This window comes from Bos mutus, chromosome 12 (genome assembly GCF_027580195.1).
Source record: "Bos mutus isolate GX-2022 chromosome 12, NWIPB_WYAK_1.1, whole genome shotgun sequence".
Classification (NCBI taxonomy): domain Eukaryota; kingdom Metazoa; phylum Chordata; class Mammalia; order Artiodactyla; family Bovidae; genus Bos; species Bos mutus.
In genome coordinates this window covers 33,426,560-33,448,795 of record NC_091628.1, presented here as the reverse complement: position 1 = coordinate 33,448,795, position 22,236 = coordinate 33,426,560, and the positions used below count along the sequence as shown (strand labels likewise).

Below are 22,236 nucleotides of genomic sequence, written 5' to 3'. Positions count from 1 at the left end.
TAATAGGAAGTTGACGATGGCAGAACTCCTAGTATCTGTGCATGGTCCTGTCTTGTGGGAGAGTGATTTGATTTGGATTTGAGTTTGTGGGCTGCCTTGCAACTCAGAACAGGAGGTAAGGTTTTAGTTCAAGGCAACCAAGGAGGACTCAGTGCCAGGAGAGGCTAACTGAATACATAGGAACTGTGAAGTGAAGCAGGATCACCTCTAACAATGCATACCGCCAGAACACGCCTAGACTACGACCCCCAAAAAAGCCCATCTCCCTCCCTCTGGCTCCTTGTTCACACTTTTGGAGGCTTTTGTGAAATAGGACCCAGAAGGCAAAGCCAGGCTAAGGGGAGGCTGAGGAGATAGGATTGGAGTGGTGTCCAAAGACCCCCTGCCCCGAGGAGGATTTGAGTATTTTATTGGAATATTGTTGAATATTTCAGACTGCGAGAGCTAAGCCATTACATCACTCTCAACTTGGTGTCAGCTGCGTGTTGATGTTTTATTTGGATGGATGAATACATCACATTTCAGCAAGAGGGGCTCTTACTTGTTGGAGGCCAGAAAAAGGGGAAGGAGATGGGTCTAGAAGTGGAGGGCAGAGCCTGTGTCTCTCTGTGTGTGGAGTGTCATTGTCTTTCACCTGCAGGCTGACAGTGAAAATAGGAATAGGTAGTGTCTATATGCGTATCCCTCTTCTTAAGAGGATACAGGTACATGACGGTCCCTGTCCCTTGCTCCTGTTGTTGTTACAAAATTGGTGATCAAATAGAAGCATCTGATTGCCCTGCTCTTTTCTTCCAATTCTGGTTGGTCACCACCTTTTAATAATTAATATCCTAAAAGCATTAGGGTACATAGAATTTCACAAGACAGCAATTTGAAGTCTAGCTGTGTAACTGGGGAAAATCATAACTCTGTAGCTTAAAGAGGAGATCTTAGTCCTTCTCACCTGGCCCGAAAGCTCTGCCTCTAAAGCGAGTGGTGTTCTTGGACACCAGCAGAATCTGGGTTCCTCCACTCCCTTGCCCGTCTTCTCCTCCATAGGACATTCCAGACCCTCTTTCTTTCCTTTTTCAGTTTTCCTACTTGGAGAAGCTCCTGCTGGTTCACGGTGCCTGGAGCTACAACCGGGTGACCAAGTGCATCTTGTACTGTTTCTACAAGAACGTGGTGCTCTACATCATTGAGGTGAGCAGGGCTGGCCCCTTCCTTCAGGAGGAGGGTCCTTATCAGAGGGACATTACGTGACTTCAAGGAAGGGTTTTGTTCATGGAAAACTTAAAAGATGCTCCCCTGACATGTGGAGACCTGTGACATCTACTCAGCCTCTTTGAAGCTGGGGACACCTTCCAGATCTAGTTTTGCTGGAGCAAAAGTCAGACGTCCACGGCTGCCTTCTCCACAGCATATGCCCTTCTCTCCCTGATGGACAGAGGGACAGGGCAAGGCCCTCTCCTCTGCATGTCCCTCCTGCTGTCACTCACACCCTCCCCCACCCCCCAGTGGCCAGAGCCTAGCAGCAGACGTTGGCACCTGGCGTGGTAGGTGCTGAGACGTTCCTAGGCAACCCAGTCTGGTTTTTCTTCACTGAATGGAAGGGTTTCTTGCTGGATGTCTCACGGGCTCTGCAGGCTTCCTGAGCTTTTAGTTCTTGCTTCTGGGACATGTGGATGCTGCCGCTTTAGCCGGGAGGATGTGGGATTGAGTGGGGAGGAAGCCAGGAACATAATTAAAAATGTCTCAATGAACGCATTGAGTCGCCAGCGTGTTTTTCAAGACGCAGCTTCGGTTGTAAGTGAAATACACATGCTGGTTGGAGGGACCAGCGGGGCAGAGGTGCTGGCCCAGGGACGAGTGGAAAAGACACTTCAAGTTCCGCCCCGATGGGAGCACCAGCCACCTCGTTCCTCCTCCTTTGGAGCTGCTCTACTGTAAAGGTGTGGCCATCACGACTAAGAGATTTCCAGACGTGTTTAGGAAAGAGGCAACAGGCAGTCACTCTGGGGAAATAGGGAAGCAGTGGTCATTGTGTGTGGTGCTGGTTATTTTGTGTCTGGTTTCTCCACTCTTGGCAGAAATAATAACCGAGGCATAGATCGACTGTTTCTGATGTGGTCCCTGAAAAGGCTCAGCTCAGATCATGGGACACGGGGTTTGCTAGTGGAACTGCGGTTAACCGTTTCTTGACCAAATCATCTGCTCCTTCCTGTTGAAGAGTCAGCTCACACCTAGAGGTTTGCATCCCTCCCTCTGTAGCCAGTTTGGAGAAGGCAATGGCACCCCACTCCAGTACTCTCACCTGGAAAATCTCATGGATGGAGGAGCCTGGTAGGCTGCAGTCCATGGGGTCGCTAAGAGTCGGACTCGACTGAGGGACTTCATTTTCACTTTCTGTAGCCAAACTCCTACCAAGTAATTTCCCCAAGTTGCACAGGTTGTTCACTGCACAAGGCTGCCCGGTCAAAGCGGCCGAAACATAGGAAAACCTAGAAGAAGGGATATGTTTTTCTTACCCCCACCAAGGGCAGCCCACTTGCCTCGTCTGCTCGTCTGGTGCTGCCGTGTTCAACTCCTCCCTCTCTGAGTAAGAGCTTTCAGATGTTACCCATCATAGATGCTGTGGTTTCTGTCTTCTTTCTGTCCGCATTCTTACAGTTCCCTTTCGGTGCTTAAAGATGTTTGCCAGGCCCCTCCCCACAGCCTTTTCTGCATCCGTAACAGGAGTCACTCCTGAGTGTCACTCGGGGTCACAGATAATTGGTGCTGTGGTCTGGGGCGAGGAGCACTGAGGCCCTGGTGTCGGCAAGTTCCCACGTGTCAGTGTGTCTCATGTGCTCGCTCATCTCTTGAAGCTGCTGGCTTCAGAAGCTTGCTCAGTAATCTGGTTTTCCTCATGATCAGCACATTACAGATAGTCTAGACTTCTTATCAGAACCGTCCCTATGAAGCCCCAACCCTGGAGCTTTCCAGAGCTTCCTTGGGGGCCCTTCTTAGTCATTGACACCTACTATCTTGGCTTTTTCCTTTAAAAAAAAAAAAAGAGCTTCAAGTGAGCTGACTCTGAGACGAGTACAATTTCAGTCTGTCTGAAAAATTCTGTTTGGCAGACTTTCAACTCTGAGCGTGCCAGGCAAGTTCCTTACATTAATATTGGCTATTGTGGCTGAGCAGCAGGGGTTAAACAGTCTTGCATAATCAGGCTTTTAAAACATTCTATATAAAATACAATGTCTCCACTGCTCTATGCCCAATTTTCTCCTTGGTATGGCTGGGGGATCTTCATTTTAAAATAGGAAACGAAATCCTTCCTGAGCCCAGACAGAGCACTGACTCAGACTGTGTCTGCCATTGCTACATAACCCTCATGGCACCAGTGCGTGCACTTCAAACATAATTCAAACATAGGAAAGTGCTACGTGCATGCTGTTTTAGTGTATTTTGAGCTGAAAGATCAAAGATGGTTATAATTTGATTTGTTCATTTGCAATCAAAAGTTTGGCGTTCTAAAGGTAACCTTGTAGTTAATTACTTATGGGAGAATAAATTAAATATATTGTGTGTTTTTCTTAAATGGTTTTGTTGTAACTCAAGAAGAAACTCTTTGCAATAGCCAGGATATTCTCATCTCAGATGCCCTGTGATACATGTAACTGTCACTTAAAAATACAAACTTGAAATAATTTGCCAACTAAAGAAGGTCTCAGTACAAAGGTATCATGCGTGTATACACACGTATTAGCCATTAGTAGGAGAATCATTCTTTGTGACCCCATGGACTGTAACCCTCCAGGCTCCTCTGTCCATTGGAGTTTCCACGCAAGAATATTGGAGTGGGTTGCCATTTCCTTCTCCAGGGGATCTTCCCAACCCAAGGATCAAACCCATGTCTCCTGCATTGCAGGTGGATTCTTTACCACTGAGCCACCAGGGAAGCTACCGAGAAGGTTCATTACATGACTTAAATTACCAATAAAGGTGTTAGACACAGGAACCCTTGACAAGTTTGAAGAGACTTGTTGAATTCATTCACTCATTCGTTGCCAACAATTTGGAGCACCCATGCTCCAAATTCTGTGCCAGGCAGTGGGACTGCTCAGGTGTATGTTTCAGAAAGCCCATCCTGCCTGCATTAGAGATGCTTGAATGGGCAGACATCACTGTTTTAAAGTATGATTAATACACCGTAGGATATACCATTTCTTGGTGTACATTTCCATGAATTAAAATGGGATTTTTATCATTAGAAACTAGCTGGCAGTTTTCTGTCTGCCTCTCACAGATGATGACAAACAAAAATGTTACAGAGAGTCCTGTGGATGGACGATGATAATGGTTGCAAAGCAGTGTGAATGTATATGGTGGCACAATGGTAAAGAACCTGCCTGCCAATGCAAGAGACGAGACGTGGGTTTGATCCTTGGGTTGGGAAGATCCCCTGGAGGAGGAAATGGCAACCTACTCCAGTGTTCTTGCCTGGAGAATCCCATGGACAGAGGAGCCTGGAGGGCTACAGTCCATGGGGTCACAAAGAGTCGGACATGCACGACTGAGCACACATGTGTGAATGTATATACTAATGTCACTGAACTACATACTTGGAAATGGTTAAGATGGTGAGCTTTATGTGAATTTTGCCACAATTTTTTGCTAAAATGTTAAAGAATGTCACAAACATTTGGCTGCTTTAGTCACATTGAGGGGAAACCAAAAAAATGCACATCAGCTTATTGAAGGCTTGAAAGACAAACTTTACACGTAGTTTTGTACTAAAACTAAGCAGATGCTGAGTTTAATGGCTGTGACCAGATGGACCATACTTCTCAGAAGGAGAAACCTTGTCATGGGGCTGACTTGGGAGAAGGGTGGCTTCACAAGCTGGCCAAGCAGGTGGGACCCCTATTAGCCAGTTGGAGGGGAGTGTGCCTTGAATTAGCAGAAACAAGGAGGGCATGGGTGGCCACCGGAGTGGCCAGAGGAGGGGCCTAAAAACCAGACAGGAGCTTTGTTGCTCTTGGAGGCTGGGATTCGTTTTTCATTCTGAAATAGGCATGTTCCACAGTTAAAGCAGCTTCAGAAAATGTGTCTGTCAATGTGGCAGGCAGATGGTAAGCAGAGACCTTTAATGTACTTCTGTAGTTTTAACCTGGGGCATGAATCCTGGCCATCATGATGGTGAGCAGTTGGTGGTTCCTAATACAGAGAATAACCATGACACATAGATATCAAGGTGGAAAAAAAATGGGAATTTTTATACCACTCAGAGTGAGTGCCTACTTATTTTTGGCACCATATATAAGAATTTTAATGTTTTCTTGGGGTCATTAAATTGGTATGGGATACAGGCCAGAAAATGGGATGCATATTAGCCTAGTGGTCTGGAAATATTATCACCAAATGAGAAATAGAGATTTAAACTATTGCATTTTGGGGTTGTGGTAAAGAACCCTCCTGCAAACGCAAGTAGATGTAAGACACACAGGTTTGATCGCTGGGTTGGGAAGATCCCCTGGAGGAGGGCACAGCAACCCACTCCAGTATTCTTGCCTGGAGAATCCCATGGACAGAGGAGCCTGGTAGTCTACAGTTCATAGGGTCACAAAGAGTTGGACACGACTGAATCGACTTAGCATGCACACACGTGATCCAGATGAACAAGACAGAGCCCTGGCTCTTGGAGTCAAGCGAGGGGACACAAAGAAGAGCACCCACCATTCAGACGACTTCCAGGAAGAAGTTGCAATGAGATCTGTCAGAAGGCATGCTTCACATCCAGGAAGGGTGGCAGCCTCCAGGTTCTAGGACGAAACAAGTCAACACCTGAAGGATGAGGAGGGGCTGGAGGGGATGGTTAGACCCATGTACCAGGGGGAGCCCACACCTGCTGTTCCCATCCCATGCCCTGTTTATTCCAGCTCTGTAGAGAAATAATACAAGTAAACAATAGGGTAAAAGTGCATTTTGTTGGGATTTTATGTTTCAGTGGGAAGGTGGCTGCAGAACTAGTTAGATGTGGGCTCAGGGCCAGCCTCTCAAAGCCTAGTTGGTCGCTGCTGGTCCTTAGAGCTGGGAGTGTGTTAGCAGAAGGCGAGGGGAGGAGAAAGGGAGAGGAGCAGTCACCAAGCCAGAGAAGTGTTAGCAATCCGGAGGGATCCCCCCACCAGATACCCGAGCACTTTGAACTTTATAAAAATAGACTCTTACTGCTTTTTACAGGTGACAATATATGCTTTTTTAATGATGTTTTCGCAGCTGCTTTACCTAAGAGGATCGTTATAAAGATTCAGCGTTCTGGAAGAAAAAAGTATTCAGCCATGGCTGTTATAAAAATTGAGTCTCTAACCCCATAAAATGTTTAAGCCTCCCTGGAATTAAAAAAAAAAAAAAAAAGAGGCGCAAGTCCAAAAACAAAAAAAGACTTCGAGAGCTCTACGGTATGCATTATTCCAGGTGACCACATTTCCCCACCACCTGGTACTTGGGCCAAAAAAGGAAAAACAAAACAAAACACCCAAACCCAGCAAAATGTCCAGCTCATCAGGTCTGGTCTGCATTAAAGTTCACCGGTTCCAACTCGCTTCCCTTCCGGAAGGCCTCCTGCTTCCAGAGACAGCTCCACACAGGGCAGTACTGGGTGCTTCTCTATCCACCAGATCGGTGGGGACGTCCAAGCACAATGAGTGACCAGCACCCAGTAAACACACACTCAGCTGAATGGGTTTCAGTAGAGGTCAGCCTCTAGGAAACGGTCAGGCTTTTTGGTTTTCTTTTTTGTTTGTTTTGGTTTTGTTTTTAGAAGAGAAGGTTTGCACTTTGTCCTGTGTGTCTTGCCTTTTAGGAAATGCCTTTCTGATCTAACCTTAAATCTTTCCTGGTGGAATTTTCACATGGAGAAATATCCCCTCCAAGTATTAGACAGTTAATTCATTTTACAGTGTGTTTTATCTCGTCTTTTGAGAGTGAAGTATAATTTTGATTGCATTCTTTACACACTTTACGGGCTTCCCAGGTGACTCAGTAGTAAACAATCCACCTGCCAATGCAGGAGACGAGACGTGGTTTCGATCCCTGGGTTGGGAAGATCCCCTGGAGAAGGAAATGACAAACCACTCCAGTATTCTTGCCATGGACAGAGAAGTCTGGCAGGTACAGTCCATGGGGTCACAAAGAATCGGACATGACTGAGCACATGAGCACACACACTTTCCTACTCAAACTAACTTCTATTTCAGCTGAAACTCTCAAATAGACTTTTCACTCTCAGGAAGTTGATTTTACCAGTTAGGTTTTTCATCTACTGTTTTTTCTTGCCATTTTCCTCTGTTTGATTTTCTCTCCTGAAATGCATTTTCTCCTCTCCTTTCTTCTGCCAGTAGAGACTGGATTTCCTAAAACTGTTGAAACCAGGTTTCCTTTCATTTTTTTAAAATATAAATTTATTCATTTTAATTGGAGGCTAATTACTTTACAATATTGTATCAGTTTTGCCATACATCAACATGAATCTGCCATGGGTGTACACGTGTTCCCCATCCTGAACCCCCCTCCCACCTCCCTCCCTACCATTCCTCTGGGTCATCCCAGTGCACCAGCCCCGAGCATCCTGTATCATGCATCGAACCTGGACTGGCAATTCATTTCATATATGATATATACATGTTTCAATGCCATTCTCCCAAATCATCCCACCCTCACCCTCTCCCACAGAGTCCAAAAGACTGTTCTATACATCTGTGTCTCTTTTGCTGTCTCACATACACGGTTATCGTTACCATCTTTCTAAATTCCATATATATGTGTTAGTATACTGTATTGGTGTTTTTCTTTCTGGCTTACTTCACTCTATGTAATCGGCTCCAGTTTCACCCACCTCATTAGAACTGATTCAAATGTATTCTTTTTAATGGTTGAATAATACACCATTGTGTATACGTACCACAGCTTTCTTATCCATTCATCTGCTGATGGACATCTAGGTTGCTTCCATGTCCTGGCTATTATAAACAGTGCTGCGATGAACATTTGGGTACATGTGTCTTTTTCAATTCTGGTTTCCTCAGTGTGTATGCCCAGCAGTGGGATTGCTGGGTCATATGGCAGTTCTATTTCCAGTTTTTAAGAAATCTCCACACTGTTCTCCATAGTGGCTATACTAGTCTGCATTCCCACCAACAGTGTAAGAGGGTTCCCTTTTCTCCACACCCTCTCCAGCATTTATTGCTTGTAGACTTTTGGATCATAGCCATTCTGACTGGCGTGAAATGGTACCTCATTGTGGTTTTGATTTGCGTTTCTCTGATGAGTGATGTTGAGCATCTTTTCATGTGTTTGTTAGCCATCTGTATGTCTTCTTTGGAGAAATGTCTATTTAGTTCTTTGGCCTATTTTTCTATTGGGTCATTTATTTTTCTGGAATTGAGCTGCAGGAGTTGCTTGTATATTTTTGAGATTAATCCTTTGTCAGTTGCTTCATTTGCTATTATTTTCTCCCATTCTGAAGGCTGTCTTTCACCTTGCTTATAGTTTCTTTTGTTGTGCAGAAGCTTTTGATTTTAATTAGGTCCCATTTGTTTATTTTTGCTTTTATTTCCAATATTCTGGGAGGTGGTCATAGAGGATCCTGCTGTGATGTATGTCGGAGAGTGTTTTGCCTATGTTCTCCTCTAGGAGTTTTATAATTTCTGGTCTTATGTTTAGATCTTTAATCCATTTTGAGTTTATTTTTGTGTATGGTGTTAGAAAGCGTTCTAGTTTCATTCTTTTACAAGTGGTTGACCAGTTTTCCCAGCACCACTGGTTAAAGAGATTGTCTTTTCTCCATTGTATATTCTTGCCTCCTTTGTCAAAGATAAGGTATCCATAGATGTGTGGGTTTATCTCTGGGCTTTCTATTTTGTTCCATTGATCTATATTTCTGTCTTTGTGCCAGTACCATACTGTCTTGATGACTGTGGCTTTGTAGTAGAGCCTGAAGTCAGGCAGGTTGATTCCTCTAGTTCCATTCTTCTTTCTCAAGATTGCTTGGCTATTCGAGGTTTTTTGTATTTCCATACAAACTATGAAATTATTTGTTCTAGCTCTGTGAAAAATACCATTGGTAGATTGATAGGGATTGCATTGAACCTATAGATTGCTTTGGGTAGTATACTCATTTTCACTATATTGATTCTTCCAACCCATGAACATGGTATATTTCTCCATCTATTAGTGTCCTCTTTGATTTCTTTCACCATTGTTTTATAGTTTTCTATATATAGGTCTTTAGTTTCTTTAGGTAGATATATTCCTAAGTATTTTATTCTTTTCGTTGCAATGGTGAATGAAATAGTTTCCTTAATTTCTTTTTCTATTTTCTCATTATTAGTGTATAGGAATGCAAGGGATTTCTGTGTGTTGATTTTATATCCTGCAACTTTACTATATTCATTGATTAGCTCTAGTAATTTTCTGGTGGAGTCTTTAGGGTTTTCTACGTAGAGGATCGTGTCATCTGCAAACAGTGAGAGTTTTACTTCTTCTTTTCCAATTTGGATTCCTTTTATTTCTTTTTCTGCTCTGATTGCTGTGGCCAAAACTTCCAAAACTATGTTGAATACTAGTGGTGAAAGTGATTTCCTTTCATTTTTACAGTTAATTTTGAGATAATGTCTCAGCACAAATCCATTGTGATTCCTACCTGTCCCTGTTCATCTCTGTACATTGTGGGGCACTGGGCTGAGCAGGTATGGTGCAAGGTCCAAGATCAAGAATGGAGGATTCAGGACTACCCTAGTGGTCTAGTGGTTAAGACTTCATGTTTTACTGCAGGGGACATGGATTCAGTCCTTAGCTGGCGATGAAGATCCCACCTCCCACACAGAACAGCCAAAAACTAATTTTTAAAAAAATTTTTCTAAAAAATGGAGAATTTGATTATAGATCCAGAAGATACAAAGTGAGAACAGAAGGCGCCTTTTGTAGACAACAAAGTCGGCAGCAACGAGGGGGCGGTAACAGTAACAGACAGAGGGTATTGATTGATGATGTGTGACTCCAATGGCAGAAAAGTCTTTTCCATTAGAGGTTACAAGATATTGAACATAGTTCCCTGTGCTATATAGTAGGTCCTTGTTGTTTACTTTATATGTAGTAGTGTGTGTTTGTTAATCCAAACTCCTAGTTTATCCACCCCCTTTCCACTTTCATAACCATAAATTTGTTTTGCATCTGTGAGTCTATTTCTGTTTTGTAAATAAGTTTGTAGTATATTTTTAAGATTCCATGTAGAAGTGATAGCATATGATATTTGTCTTTCTCCTGACTTCACCTAGTATGGTAATCCCTAGGTCCGTCCATGTTGCTGCAAACGGTATTATTGCATTATTTTTTATGGCTAATATTTCATTCTTGGTGTGTGTATGCATGTTTATATATATCAGATCTTCTTTATCCATAAATGTTTAACTTGCTTCCGTGGCTTGACTATTGTGAATGGTGCTGCTATGAACATTGGGGTGCATGTATCTTTTTGAATTAGAGTTTTCAACTTTTTTGGATATATGCCCAGGAGTGAGATTGCTGGGTCGTATGGTAGCATGGCTCATAGTTTTAAAATATCTTTTATAGGCAAGTAAAATGTAATTACTTATGGTAATGCAATTCATCTTTCTTTTTCTTGTACTTGAGAGTTTTCTGGCTTTGACTTTTAGTTGAAATCATTCCTATTAATAAGCACCACATTAGAAACTCATCTTCCCTCCAGTAAAGGCCTGTACCCTTAAGTGGTAGTTAATCTCTGCTGCATTCTGACAGCTCATTTGAGCCCCTGTATTGGTTTTCCAACAGGTGCCCTTTCCTTCTTATTTCCAAGGTCCTGGCAGACCCAGTAGACTGTTTCAAGAAAGCTCAAGAGTAATATATATTTTTTCTTGCCTGATCTTTCAAACGAGGAGAAACAAAGTAGATTAGTGCAATCAGATGCTGCCAGTACCTCCAAAGCATGCCATTAAAAGAATATTGATTAAATATTGGCCTCTTTTATCTGGGGATCATTGGATTAAGTTTATCATTGCTCCTTAACTAAGCTGCATGTTGTTCTGATAATCTGTTGTGGGACACTTGTCAATTTGAAAATTGCTTTTTCGTAACATGAGCTATTAATTAGAAGCTGTTACCTCCTCATTAGCTTCACCTAATTAGTTTCCCTTATTCCTTTGAAAGTATTTATTAGTAAGGTATGCCATTCTCCTATTTCATAAGGTGTGATTTACATGCACAAAATTAATACTTTTTAGCATACAGTTCTGTGAATCTTAACAAATGCATTGCCACTCTCGGATATAGAACAGTGTCATCATTACCCAAAGCTCCCCCAGCTCCCTTTGTATCAGCTCCTACCCCCACACCCAGTCCCTGGAAATGACTGATCTGGTTTCCGATGCTATAGTTGTACCTTTCTTAGAATGTCCTATGCATGTAACTGCATGGTGTGTGGTCATGCTGGCTTCTCCTTGCAGCATAATGCATTTGGGATTTATCCACATTGTTGAGAGTGTCAGGAGTTTATTCTTTTTTATTGCTGAGTAGTATTCTTTTATGGAGTTCACTGGTAGCTCAGCTAGTAAAGAATCTGCCTGCAATGCCGGAAACCTGGGTTCGATCCCTGGGTTGGGAAGATCCCCTGGAGGAGGGCATGGCAACCCACTCCAGTATTCTTGCCTGGAGAATCCCATGGACAGAGGAGCCTGGTGGCCTACAGTCCATGGGGTCACAAAGAGTTGGACACAACTGAGCGACTAAACACAGCACAGTATTCCTTTATAGGAATAGAATTTCCCGTGGTTGGAGAGTTCTGGAAACCCAATCCCAGTGGGTTGAGAACCAGGGGCCAGGAAGTCAGTGAACTCCAGATAATATCATAGTTTAAGGAAGGGCTGGAGTCAAGTTTGACTGGGATGACACTGGGATGACATCTTGATTTCATAATAAATCAAGATGGTGGTAGTGGACGGGTGAATCAGCTTGGTGAATGTTGTCTGCTTAACCCCTCCAGGGAGAGAAAGACCAGCGGCCCACAGACTTGTCTGCTAGAGCCACACTTCCATCCACTGTCTGGCTGGTAACCATTAGCCCAGGGCACCATCACCATGGCAGCATTGCCCATGGCCAGAGGCTCCACCTGGGGGCTTTGCCACCAGCTTATGCCATGCAGACTAAGCCCCAGACCACTCCCAGCCTCAGTGTCCTTCTCTGTAAAATGATGATAAGAAAGCACACGTATCAGAAAGTTGGCGAGGATTAAGTTAAATCACCATGGAAAGCCTTTAGCCAGCCACATAGCAGCCCTCACATCACATCAACCTTTAGCATCACTATAAGTTATTTCATATTTGATACCCTTACAGCTACACTGTGTCCACAGGCTTGAGACGCTTCTTGTCCCTGCTTCTCCCCAGAACAGGAATCTAGTTTTCTAGTCCCGCTCCCCCACAACAGAAAGCCTTCTGGGGAGGAGGCATGGCTTTCCTCACTGCCTCTGTAGATGCTCTGCCATAAGTGTGGCTCTGATTATATAATCCTAAACTCTGCACCTGTGGATAATCACTGTCGAGCAAAACAACCAGGATCAATCTTCTAGATTAACTGGAAGTTTGCTTACTTCCCATCTGTGCATTGCTAGTAATTGAGGTGCTGATACAGTGTTTTCCAGTATCGTGGGCCCCTGTCCATAACTGAGAAAGAGTTCTTCTCACATTATTTGTGGTCTCATCTTCTGCCCTGACCCAGTGACCCCTGCAAATTTCATCACATAGCCTAGACCCCTCGGTGCTCACACACTCTGCCCGAGTTACATCAGGAGCATTTAAATGAAATATTAGAACTGCATCCTCTCCCCAGTCCACTCTGCTGGACTTTCCTGAATGGAATCCACGTGAGAGGGCTTCTCTCCTAGAGTGAGATTTGCCGGTTTCTTTCAAAGCCAGGCCATCTCATGCGGACTGAAGGTCACTCTCCAGGCTGTAAAGGATCAGGATGCCTGTCTGCTTTAGAAGTCAAAATAATCCTATCTCTGGGTGCCTGCTGATCGCCTGAAAACACACCTTCCTCTTTCCTCATGTACAAACTGGGTGGGAATTGTGCTGTCAAAAAGGTAATGTCAGAATTTTCAGGTGGGTAAGGTGCTGTGTTGATCTTGGGCACTTTCCACTTATATTTTTAAAGCATCCAGAAGTTCTGCCAGTTACAGCTGCAAAAAGGTGCTTTGAAATTCACCTGCTTTGGGCTCTCTACCATAAGAGCAGGTGACAGTGAGATACTGGTCACCAGTATGTGTTGGTATGAAAATAAAAAGTAAGTTTTCCTGGGTTCTTATTGCTCTTCTTGCTGCTGAGCATATTTTAAATCTTTAAAAGTCGGATACATTTGGTATAGCCTGACTTTTTTGGTGGGGGAGAAGACTTGCCAGAGAAACCAAAAGGCAGTGCTATAAAGCATTCCTGTGCTGTTTGATGGGTCATAGTAAAGGCCACGGGGGTCCGTTCTTAGAATAGTATCCTTAGCTGATGTAAAACATTAAGTTAGTGCATTTGACTTAGTGATTCTTTCTGGAAGCATTATAAGCTCGTACTACGTACTCTCAGTGTCTTGTTACTTTATCCTCAAATGTATCTGAAAAGACTGGTGGAAGACTCACCATAGGAAAGTTATACAGCAGCTGTGGGTTTTTCCTCCCACCTGAATCACACCAAGCAGATGGCCCTTGTTTTAACACAGGTCTCCTGGTCACGTCTTTCTCGAAGTTCCTCCCAGAATAAGCACTGCCACAGATGCATAAGAGCCATGTATATACAAATACACTCAGAGCTTGCTTTTCCTTCCTGTTTCTCTTTGTGTGGTCTGATAGGAATCTGTCTGTGATGGAAATTCCCTGGGACTCCTGCCACAGGAACCCTCACTGGATGTGTCTTCCTGCATCCCTCCTCTTGTCTTCCTTCCTCATCCCTCCTCTTATCGGCTACTTCCTATGACAGCCAGCACTCTGGTTACCCTGCTTCAGGCCCAAGTCTGTGCAGAGAGGAGTGATGAGTGATGGTCTGCTGCTTCTCTTTTCTATCCTGTTTCTGTGGCATCTGCCACAATGTGTAATCCCCCTGGTGGTATCAGCCCATATCAAAAAATGCCCAAATCAAAAAATCAGCCATATCAAAAAAATCAGTGGTTTCTAAACATTAAGCACAAATGGAAAAAAAAAAGAACCCTCAATTCTATTTAAAACAATTAAGTCTTATTGTTGCTGATTAAGTTGGTAGAAGGAATTTTAAAGAATGAAATTAAAATGATATTTAAAATCAAATTTTTCTGCCTATGGTGAGTTACAGAAATATTTGTCTTAAACATTAACCATAAGGATATATTCAATATCCTGTGATGAACTCTAATGGAAAAGAATATCAAAAAAGAGAGTGTGTGTGTATATGTGTGTGTATATATATATATATATATATATAAGAATCACTTTGCTTATAACAGAAATTAATACATTAAAAATCAACTATACTTAAAAAAGGATATATTAAAATTGAACGTAAGTGTCCTAAGCTAGAGTAAGAAAAGTACTACTATAAAAGTCAATGTGAATAAACAGGAAGACCTTCCCACTCTTGGATATGAAGAAATATGCACGCATGCACACACACACACAGAGAGACATTCAGATACATACACACATATGCATACATATCTATGTATAATATATGACAATTAGAGGGACTTCCCTCATAGCTCAGCTGGTAAAGAATCCACCTGCAATGCGGGAGACCTGGATTTGATCCCTGGGTTGGGAAGATCCCCTGGAGAAGGGAAAGGCTACGCATTCCAGTATTCTGGCCTGGAGAATTCCACGGACTGTATAGTCCGTGGGGTCGCAAAGAGTTGGACACGACTGAGCGACTTTCAAATGACAAAGTATCAAAATGATTATTTACCTAGATGAGGAAATGCTGAAGATCATAAGAAAATATAAATAGGAGGAAAGAACCTGGAAATTTTGAAAATAAGGGTGTTAAGGAGGATTTGTCATACCAGATGTTAAACATAGTGTAAAAATATAGCAACAAAAGCCACTGGGATTGTGCATGGACAGAGCAATAAAACTGAATGGAGAAAACACACACAGATGTGAACTCCAGCAGGATCTTTGAGTCACGATGAAATTGGCATTTGAAATGAGTGCGTCCAAGGTCTTGACATAAATGCTAATGGGCAACAGGGAGCCATTTGGAAAAACTATTTTAGTGGATTGGTAATTCTTTACTGTTGTCACCAAAGTTAATGCCAAATGGATTTGAGGTCGGTTGGCTGATTGGTTTAAAAAGCCATTCCATGCTGTGGAAAGGCAATGCAGTCATGTGGTTCTAAGCTGTAAAACCCCATCCAAAGTGAAGAATATAAACCTGCCTCTGTCTCTGCTCTCTCCGCATCATTGCCCCCTGCCCTCTAAAGGGGTCCCTCATACATCTTTCTGGCATTTGTTTATGGATACTGGATTATATGATTATTCACCATTGTGTGTGTGTGTATGTGTGTGCTCAGTCATGTCTGACTTTTTGTGATCCCTATGGCCTATAGCCTGCCAGGTTCCTTTTTCTAGGGATTTTCCAGGCAAGACTACTAGAGCAGGTTGCCATTTCCTCTTCCAGGGCATCTTCCCAACCCAGGAATTGAACCCATGTCTCTTGTGTTTCCTACATTGGCAGGCAATTTGTTTACCAGTGTGCCACCTGGGAAATCCACCATTAGGCCTTCTTTTTTTACACAGAAGGATGCATTCTACTAACCTCTTTTGCACCCACTTTTGTGACATAATGTATCCCAAGAATCTCTCCACATAATACTGGAGGGCCTCCTTAATCTTCTTCAATAGCAGAGTGTTCAGTTAGGTAAATAGCTTATTTAACCAGTCCCCTTTTGATGGGCACTTGGGTTTTTTCCAACTTCAACATTTTCCTTTAACAAATTATGCTGCAGTGTTGGATAAATTCCCAGAAGTGGGACTTCCATGTCAAAGGGTAAATGCATTAATAATTTTGATAAACACTGTCATTTTCCCTTTAAAAAAAGATTTCTAGCAGTTCCTTATATATTGTGGAGATTAGTGTGTGGTATGAGTTGCAAGCATTTTATTTTTCATTGTAAAAGATTGGAATCATTCTAAGCCATTAACTTCAGGTTGGGATTCCTGAGAAGGAGACTCTGAGATGTGGTTGGCATGAGGGGTGTTTGTTAGGAAGTGCCCTTGAGATCAGCATCTCTTGATGGGTGGGATGGAAGCTCCTGGAAACTGTGACTCAGGCAAATGTATGTATGGGACCCTGGGTCAGATGGCTGGCCAGGGGCAGAGCCAGGAGGGGACCACAGGCCCTGCTCTTGGTGGAGCACAGATGCAGGCTGCTGCTTCCAAGGACGGTATCTTATAGAAGGCCCCAGCTCAGGAGACATGATTCCTAAAGAAACAAGTGGGAGGAAGCAAAGAAAAGCAAAGAAGGAAGGCTTCCTTAGGAAGAGGGTGTGCAAATGAGGCTGGGAAGTTGTAAGTAGGTCTGAACGGTTGAAAGTTAGGAATAAAAGAAATGCCTAGAAATGCAGCAGAAGTGAAGGGTAAGCCTCAGGTATGGGTGAGTCCCAGCATTTTAAACATAGTATCAGTGATGTGATGAGATGTACACTTCTGAAAGATCTTTCTGGTAGCAGTTCATGTTGATGGCTCATAACAGAGCAACAGATGCTGTTTTACACAGAGGATGCTACCAATGTGTCTTTTAAGTCCTGTGATCTTCATACAAAGTGCCCCTGTCACTCCTGAACTAAGCACTGGGACTGTGTTTCTCTTTCCTGACTCAGGGCGGACTGTTGTAACATCCTGAAGCAATAGATGTTTCTGAGTCCAAGCTTGTACTGCTCTCCACACTCTGGTAAATTGGAGATGACTTGTTGGGGCAAGGAATAGTGGCTTTATCCAGAAAGCCAGCAGACTGAGAAGATGCTGGACTCCTGTCCCAAAGAACTACCTTCCCTGAGCTTGATTTCAGGCTTCTTTGATACGAAAAGGGGAGGGATGTGGTTGGTTGGTGCAAACTTCTTGGTGTCAGGATCCTTTATTCTTGCCATTGTCCAGGTAAGTCAGGTCATAATAGTCCTGTAAACCCTTCAACAAGACAAATTATTCTCTGGCAACTTTTTATATCTATATGAATGGGAAGGTCTATACCTTTAAAGATCAGAGTCTTGAGGATAGGCTCTCCTGTATATTTTAGGCTACAGGCAACATTCTTAACTTGTAAAAGCAAAAGAATATAAAAGTTAAAGAAATAGACCCAATATGGAGTCAGATTTGTTCTTCCCTATTACGTGGACACTAGGTGACTTCGAAGGGTAAAGCATAAAAAGGTCACCACCCTTGGAAACCAGCTGTCCTGTTGCAGGAAGACCAGGGCAAAGAGCAGGGCACATAGAGCTTTCTGGTTCACAGCTCTCTGAGACCTCAGCTGCCAGCCCCTCCCCCAGCCGATGCCAGGGTAGTAGAGCTTGCTTCCTGCTGAGCCTGCCAAGGGACAGGTCTGTGAGCCGTATTAACCTCGTCCTCACTTTGAGCCACTAAGTCTTGGGAGTAACTCATTAAAGAACCACAATCACTGGAACAAACAGCTATGCCCGTTTTGATTTTAATTAATGCCCCATCCGGCCAACATTTTTTTTTATCTTTTGGTTCATGTTTCTTTGAGCCAGGCACTTTGCGCAATGCTGTGTTATGTATTAATACAAACAATCCATTCATCAAAAGCAGCCTGGTTACAAGGACCCTGTCACCAGGAGACATAACGATTAGGCACCAGGTGTGCTGCCTGTGTCCTTTCCCCCGGACCTGCCGAAACCATCCGTGTCCCAGTGACAGGAAAGTACCAGGTCTTCCCCTTGCCACACAAGTCTATGCAGTTGTTAAAACTCACGGGACCGTACCTGGAACAGGGCCAATTTTACTGTATATAAATTATATCTAAAAATAAATACAAATAAGTGGAGAGAGAGTCTACTAATTGCTTCCTGATATTTGAATCAGGTTAAGCGCCACATCTATCAGAAAGGTCTTTCATTTATATTGAACTTCTCCCCTCCTGTCCTCTGGCTGGTTTCAACATGCAGGCGCGCACACACACACACAAGCATGCATAAACATAGAGTTTGTGTCTCTTTCATAATCTTACACATTTTTTGTTGTATGTAATTGCTTTACAATGTTGTATTAGTTTCTGCTGTATAATGAAGTGGATCAGCTCTCTGGGTATATGTATATCTCTATATATGTATGTCTCCTCCCTCGTGAAGCTCCCTCTCACCCCACCCCGATCCCACCCCTCTAGGTCCTCGCAGAGCACTGAGCTGAGCTCCCTGTGTGATACAGCAGCTTCCCCCTAGCTAGCTTTTACACACGGTGATGTATATACGTCAGTGCTCCTTTCTCATTTCATGCCTTCCTTCCCCCCATGTGTCCACAAGTTCATTCAGTACATCTGTGCCTCTATTCCTACCCTGCAAATAGGTTCATCAGTTCCACTTTTCTAGATTCCATATATATGTGTTAATATATGGTGTTTGTTTTTCTTTTTTCTGACTTAATTCAGTCTGTATGACAGGCTCTGGGTTCATCCACAGTACTTCAACTGACTCAATTTCCTTCCTTTTCATGGCTGAGTAATATTCCATTGTGTGTGTGTGTGTGTGTGTGTGTGTGTGTGTGTGTGTGTATCGCGTTTTCTTTATCCATTCATCTGTCCATGTACATCTAGGTCACTTCCATATCCTGACTATTGTCAATAGTGCTGCAGTGAACATTGGGGTTCGTATGTCTTTTTGAATTAAGGTTTTCTCAGGTTATGTGCCCACTATCTCACACACTTTCTTATAATCGTTTTTGATGGGTAGGCCGGCTAAGGCTGGTCCATGCACCCCTGCCTGTGTTTTGATGCAGCAGATAGAGCTGTGATCAGAAGATTGATTCTATAACTTAAAAAACTGGGGAACACTTGACCAAACTAAACTTTGTCTCCCTGACCACAGCCAAAGCCTGGGAAAGCGATGCAAGCCCTTCACATGTGCATATGTGAAGAGCACTAGGGAGTTTTCTTTCATTCCACTTTCTCATCCTTGAGAGTTTATCTGGTTCAAAGCTTCCATCAGGCTGTCATAGCTTCATACTGCTCATTATTTTTGAGTTGTAAGAAGATAGTTAAAAATGCTCATATTTCTACACATTTCCTTAACTTTCAAATGTGAATATTACAGTAAATAATAAACCACAATTCAAAGATGCAAACACCTCCTGTGCCCACATTTAGCATATTTAATCAATTTCTTTTCCATTCTCACTTAATGACAGCTGAAGGAATTTCTTTAGGATGAGAGATTGTCAGCACATTGATGTAGATTGCTTTAGTTGTATATTTTTGGTGGGTATAAATGATTTCTGAGTGAGTTTTTCTCACAAATACAATAATGAGAAGAATTATTATTCCATGTACCAAACTTACAGAATTTTTTCCCCCTTTTTGTGAAACTGAACTGAAATCTGTTGTTGACAGGACAGTATTTCCCTAATGTAACTATTTGGAGAACTATGATCACTCTGAGATCCTGGATCCTTGACTAGGATCAGGGGCTCAACTTGTGTCTATAACCCAGCTATGACCCGAGGTTCTGGAATTTGCTCAGGAAGCAGGCTGTGTATTTTCTGCCTCTGAATGTTTGGGACCATCTCATTGAAAATGGCCATTGTGTTGCCCAAAAGCATCACCTGCCTTGATTTCTTTTAAACTGGTAAGATTTTATAGGACATGGGCCCAGGGCAGTGAAAACACCATCACATGGATGAAGAAGGTAAATTTTGTGTAGCAGAGAAAGCAGTTTTAATTTTCCTTTGGAAAATAACAGCCACCAGAGACCATGAATCCTTCAACAACTGCCCACAAACAGCGAAGGTTCCTTGGCAGGGTCCTTGGTGGGTCATTGGTGGAGTTGTTTTGGGTGAATCCAGGAACATCCTGCAGGAATGTGGGTGCCCCATTGAACTCCAGCTCTGAGTGCCTGATCCTACCCGTGGAATCTCAGGTCTCTGACCCCTGCCCGCATCACGCTGACCCTCTCCTGGCTGTCTGAGCAGGAGGCTTTGTCCTACCCCTTAGTGGATGGAGGCCACTTAGTGGATGGGGCTTTGTTACCTCATTGGTCACAGGAATAAGAGAGTCTGGAGAGGTGACTTAAAACAACAATGATAGTGAATTGAAGAAGAATATAAATTGAAACTACTAAGACATACTTGCAGATATGAGTGCCATTCACAGCTTCACTTCTGACCCCGAAACTGTACATTGTGGCTGAGCTGTCCCCTTGGGCTTCACCTGCATCAAATCCTTGTTTTTAGGGTGAAGTGTAGAGTGGGTAGGAAACTTTTTGATACTTTATTTGCAGTTACTGCCCCATTTTAAACCTGTATTTTAAAATGTGATGACTGTGTATTTGTAATGACCACTAGAAAGCTTCCTTAAGATAATGACATTTTTTATACCATATAAACTCAGCTCTGTAAATATATGTGCATATAAAAAAGAGAAGAAGGGCAAATATTAATATATCCCCATACTCACATTTGAGTAAATGTGTGGGTGATTTTTCTATGTGTTTTATAGATATTTTTAAATGTCTCCTAAATTAGCATATTGATTTTATATGCAGAAAAATGTCACTTTAATTTGTATGTGCAATGGCACCCCACTCCAGTACTCTTGCCTGGAAAATCCCATGGGCAGAGGAGCCTGGTGGGCTGCAGTCCATGGGGTCGCTAAGAGTCGGACACGACTGAACGACTTCACTCTCACATTTCACTTTCATGCATTGGAAAAGGAAATGGCAACCCACTCCAGTGTTCTTGCCTGGAGAATCCCAGGGACAGGGAAGCCTGGTGGGCTGCCTTCTATGGGGTCGCACAGAGTCGGACACGACTGAAGTGACTTAGGAGCAGCAAATAGATGCTCTAATGAAGAGGGATAGAAATTATAGCTGTCATATATATTAAAAACAAAATCACTCCCAAAATCCACTGAAACTCAAGTAGGCCATTGCAACAAAAATTAGGCTGTTACGGGGAAAGTATCAGGGAATCTTATATTATTACATATGTTTTGCTGTCAGTCATACATATTTATTTACAAACAGTTTTCTCTGAAAGATACATACTGTGAAAGTGTTTCAAAATGATACTCACCTTGGCTAGATTTAATGAACTCTCTCTTCAAGGGTCTCTAGTGGACACTAGGTAATTTACACCTCTGCATGAGTTGAGTTCTGAACACATTCAAATATAATAATAAAAACTTGCCATAGTGAGGGGTAAACAAAATAGCTGTGTTGTGCCTATTTCAGTCGTTAATTTCCTCTCAGTTTCATCGCAGTCAGGCGTGTTGTCTTCTATTGAGTTCTTCTATGTTAACTTGCTCCTTTTTGGTTTTAAAATATGCTTGTGTATTTAAAAGTTTATGCTTGTAAGCTGGTTATAACAATAAGTGGCCATGTTTATAAAAAGCTTTAATCCAAAGAAACCGAGGGACACTTTCACCTGCAACTGTACAGACTATTAAGCATATATACTTATTTGGGGGGAAATTTGATGTATAGGTTGTATTAGTATAGCTTCTATTTAAGTTCTATCTTCTACTTTAGGTGTTGGAAGGGCCAAACTAATATTATTGGATGGTTTGAGTGTGTGAAAGTAGGATCTCCAAGGGCCTATTGACTGTTTCAGTACCACTTGTGATGGCACATTTTTGAAGTTTTATTTAACATCACATGCTGAATTCATAAAAATTAAACATCTTGATATTAACTATCATTCTGCATTTCAGCGTCCTCGTTGACTTTCTACCCTAAATGGCAGTTGCAGCAGTTAAATAATATTGACGTGTGGGCACGTAATAGAGTCTAAACCCCTAAACGCCCTGCCGTACGAAACACAGAGTCGTTCTGGCAGGCAGTTCTGTGGGGCACGACAGGAGTTCGTCCCTGGAAAATCGTCTGAAGCGAGTCATTCTGGCAGGCAGTTCTGTGGGGCACGACAGGAGTTCGTCCCTGGAAAATCGTCTGAAGCAGGTGGAGGCTGAGCGGGAGCCTGGAGAGAGGAGTCCAGGTGAGGCGTGCTCCCAGCGCAGTTGCATCCAGGTG

General features: G+C 42.9%; 1 protein-coding gene across 2 annotated transcripts in view; it reads left to right on the top strand.

Annotated features, from left to right (window-relative positions):
* LOC102280627 (phospholipid-transporting ATPase IB) overlaps nucleotides 1-22,236 on the top strand; it is a 455,079-nt gene that overhangs the window by 241,114 nt on the left and 191,729 nt on the right. For both annotated transcript variants that reach the window (XM_070380503.1, XM_070380504.1), the window contains exon 27: nucleotides 1,072-1,182. In XM_070380503.1, coding sequence (XP_070236604.1) covers nucleotides 1,072-1,182 — 111 coding nt within the window. The remainder of the gene's footprint in view (nucleotides 1-1,071; nucleotides 1,183-22,236) is intronic.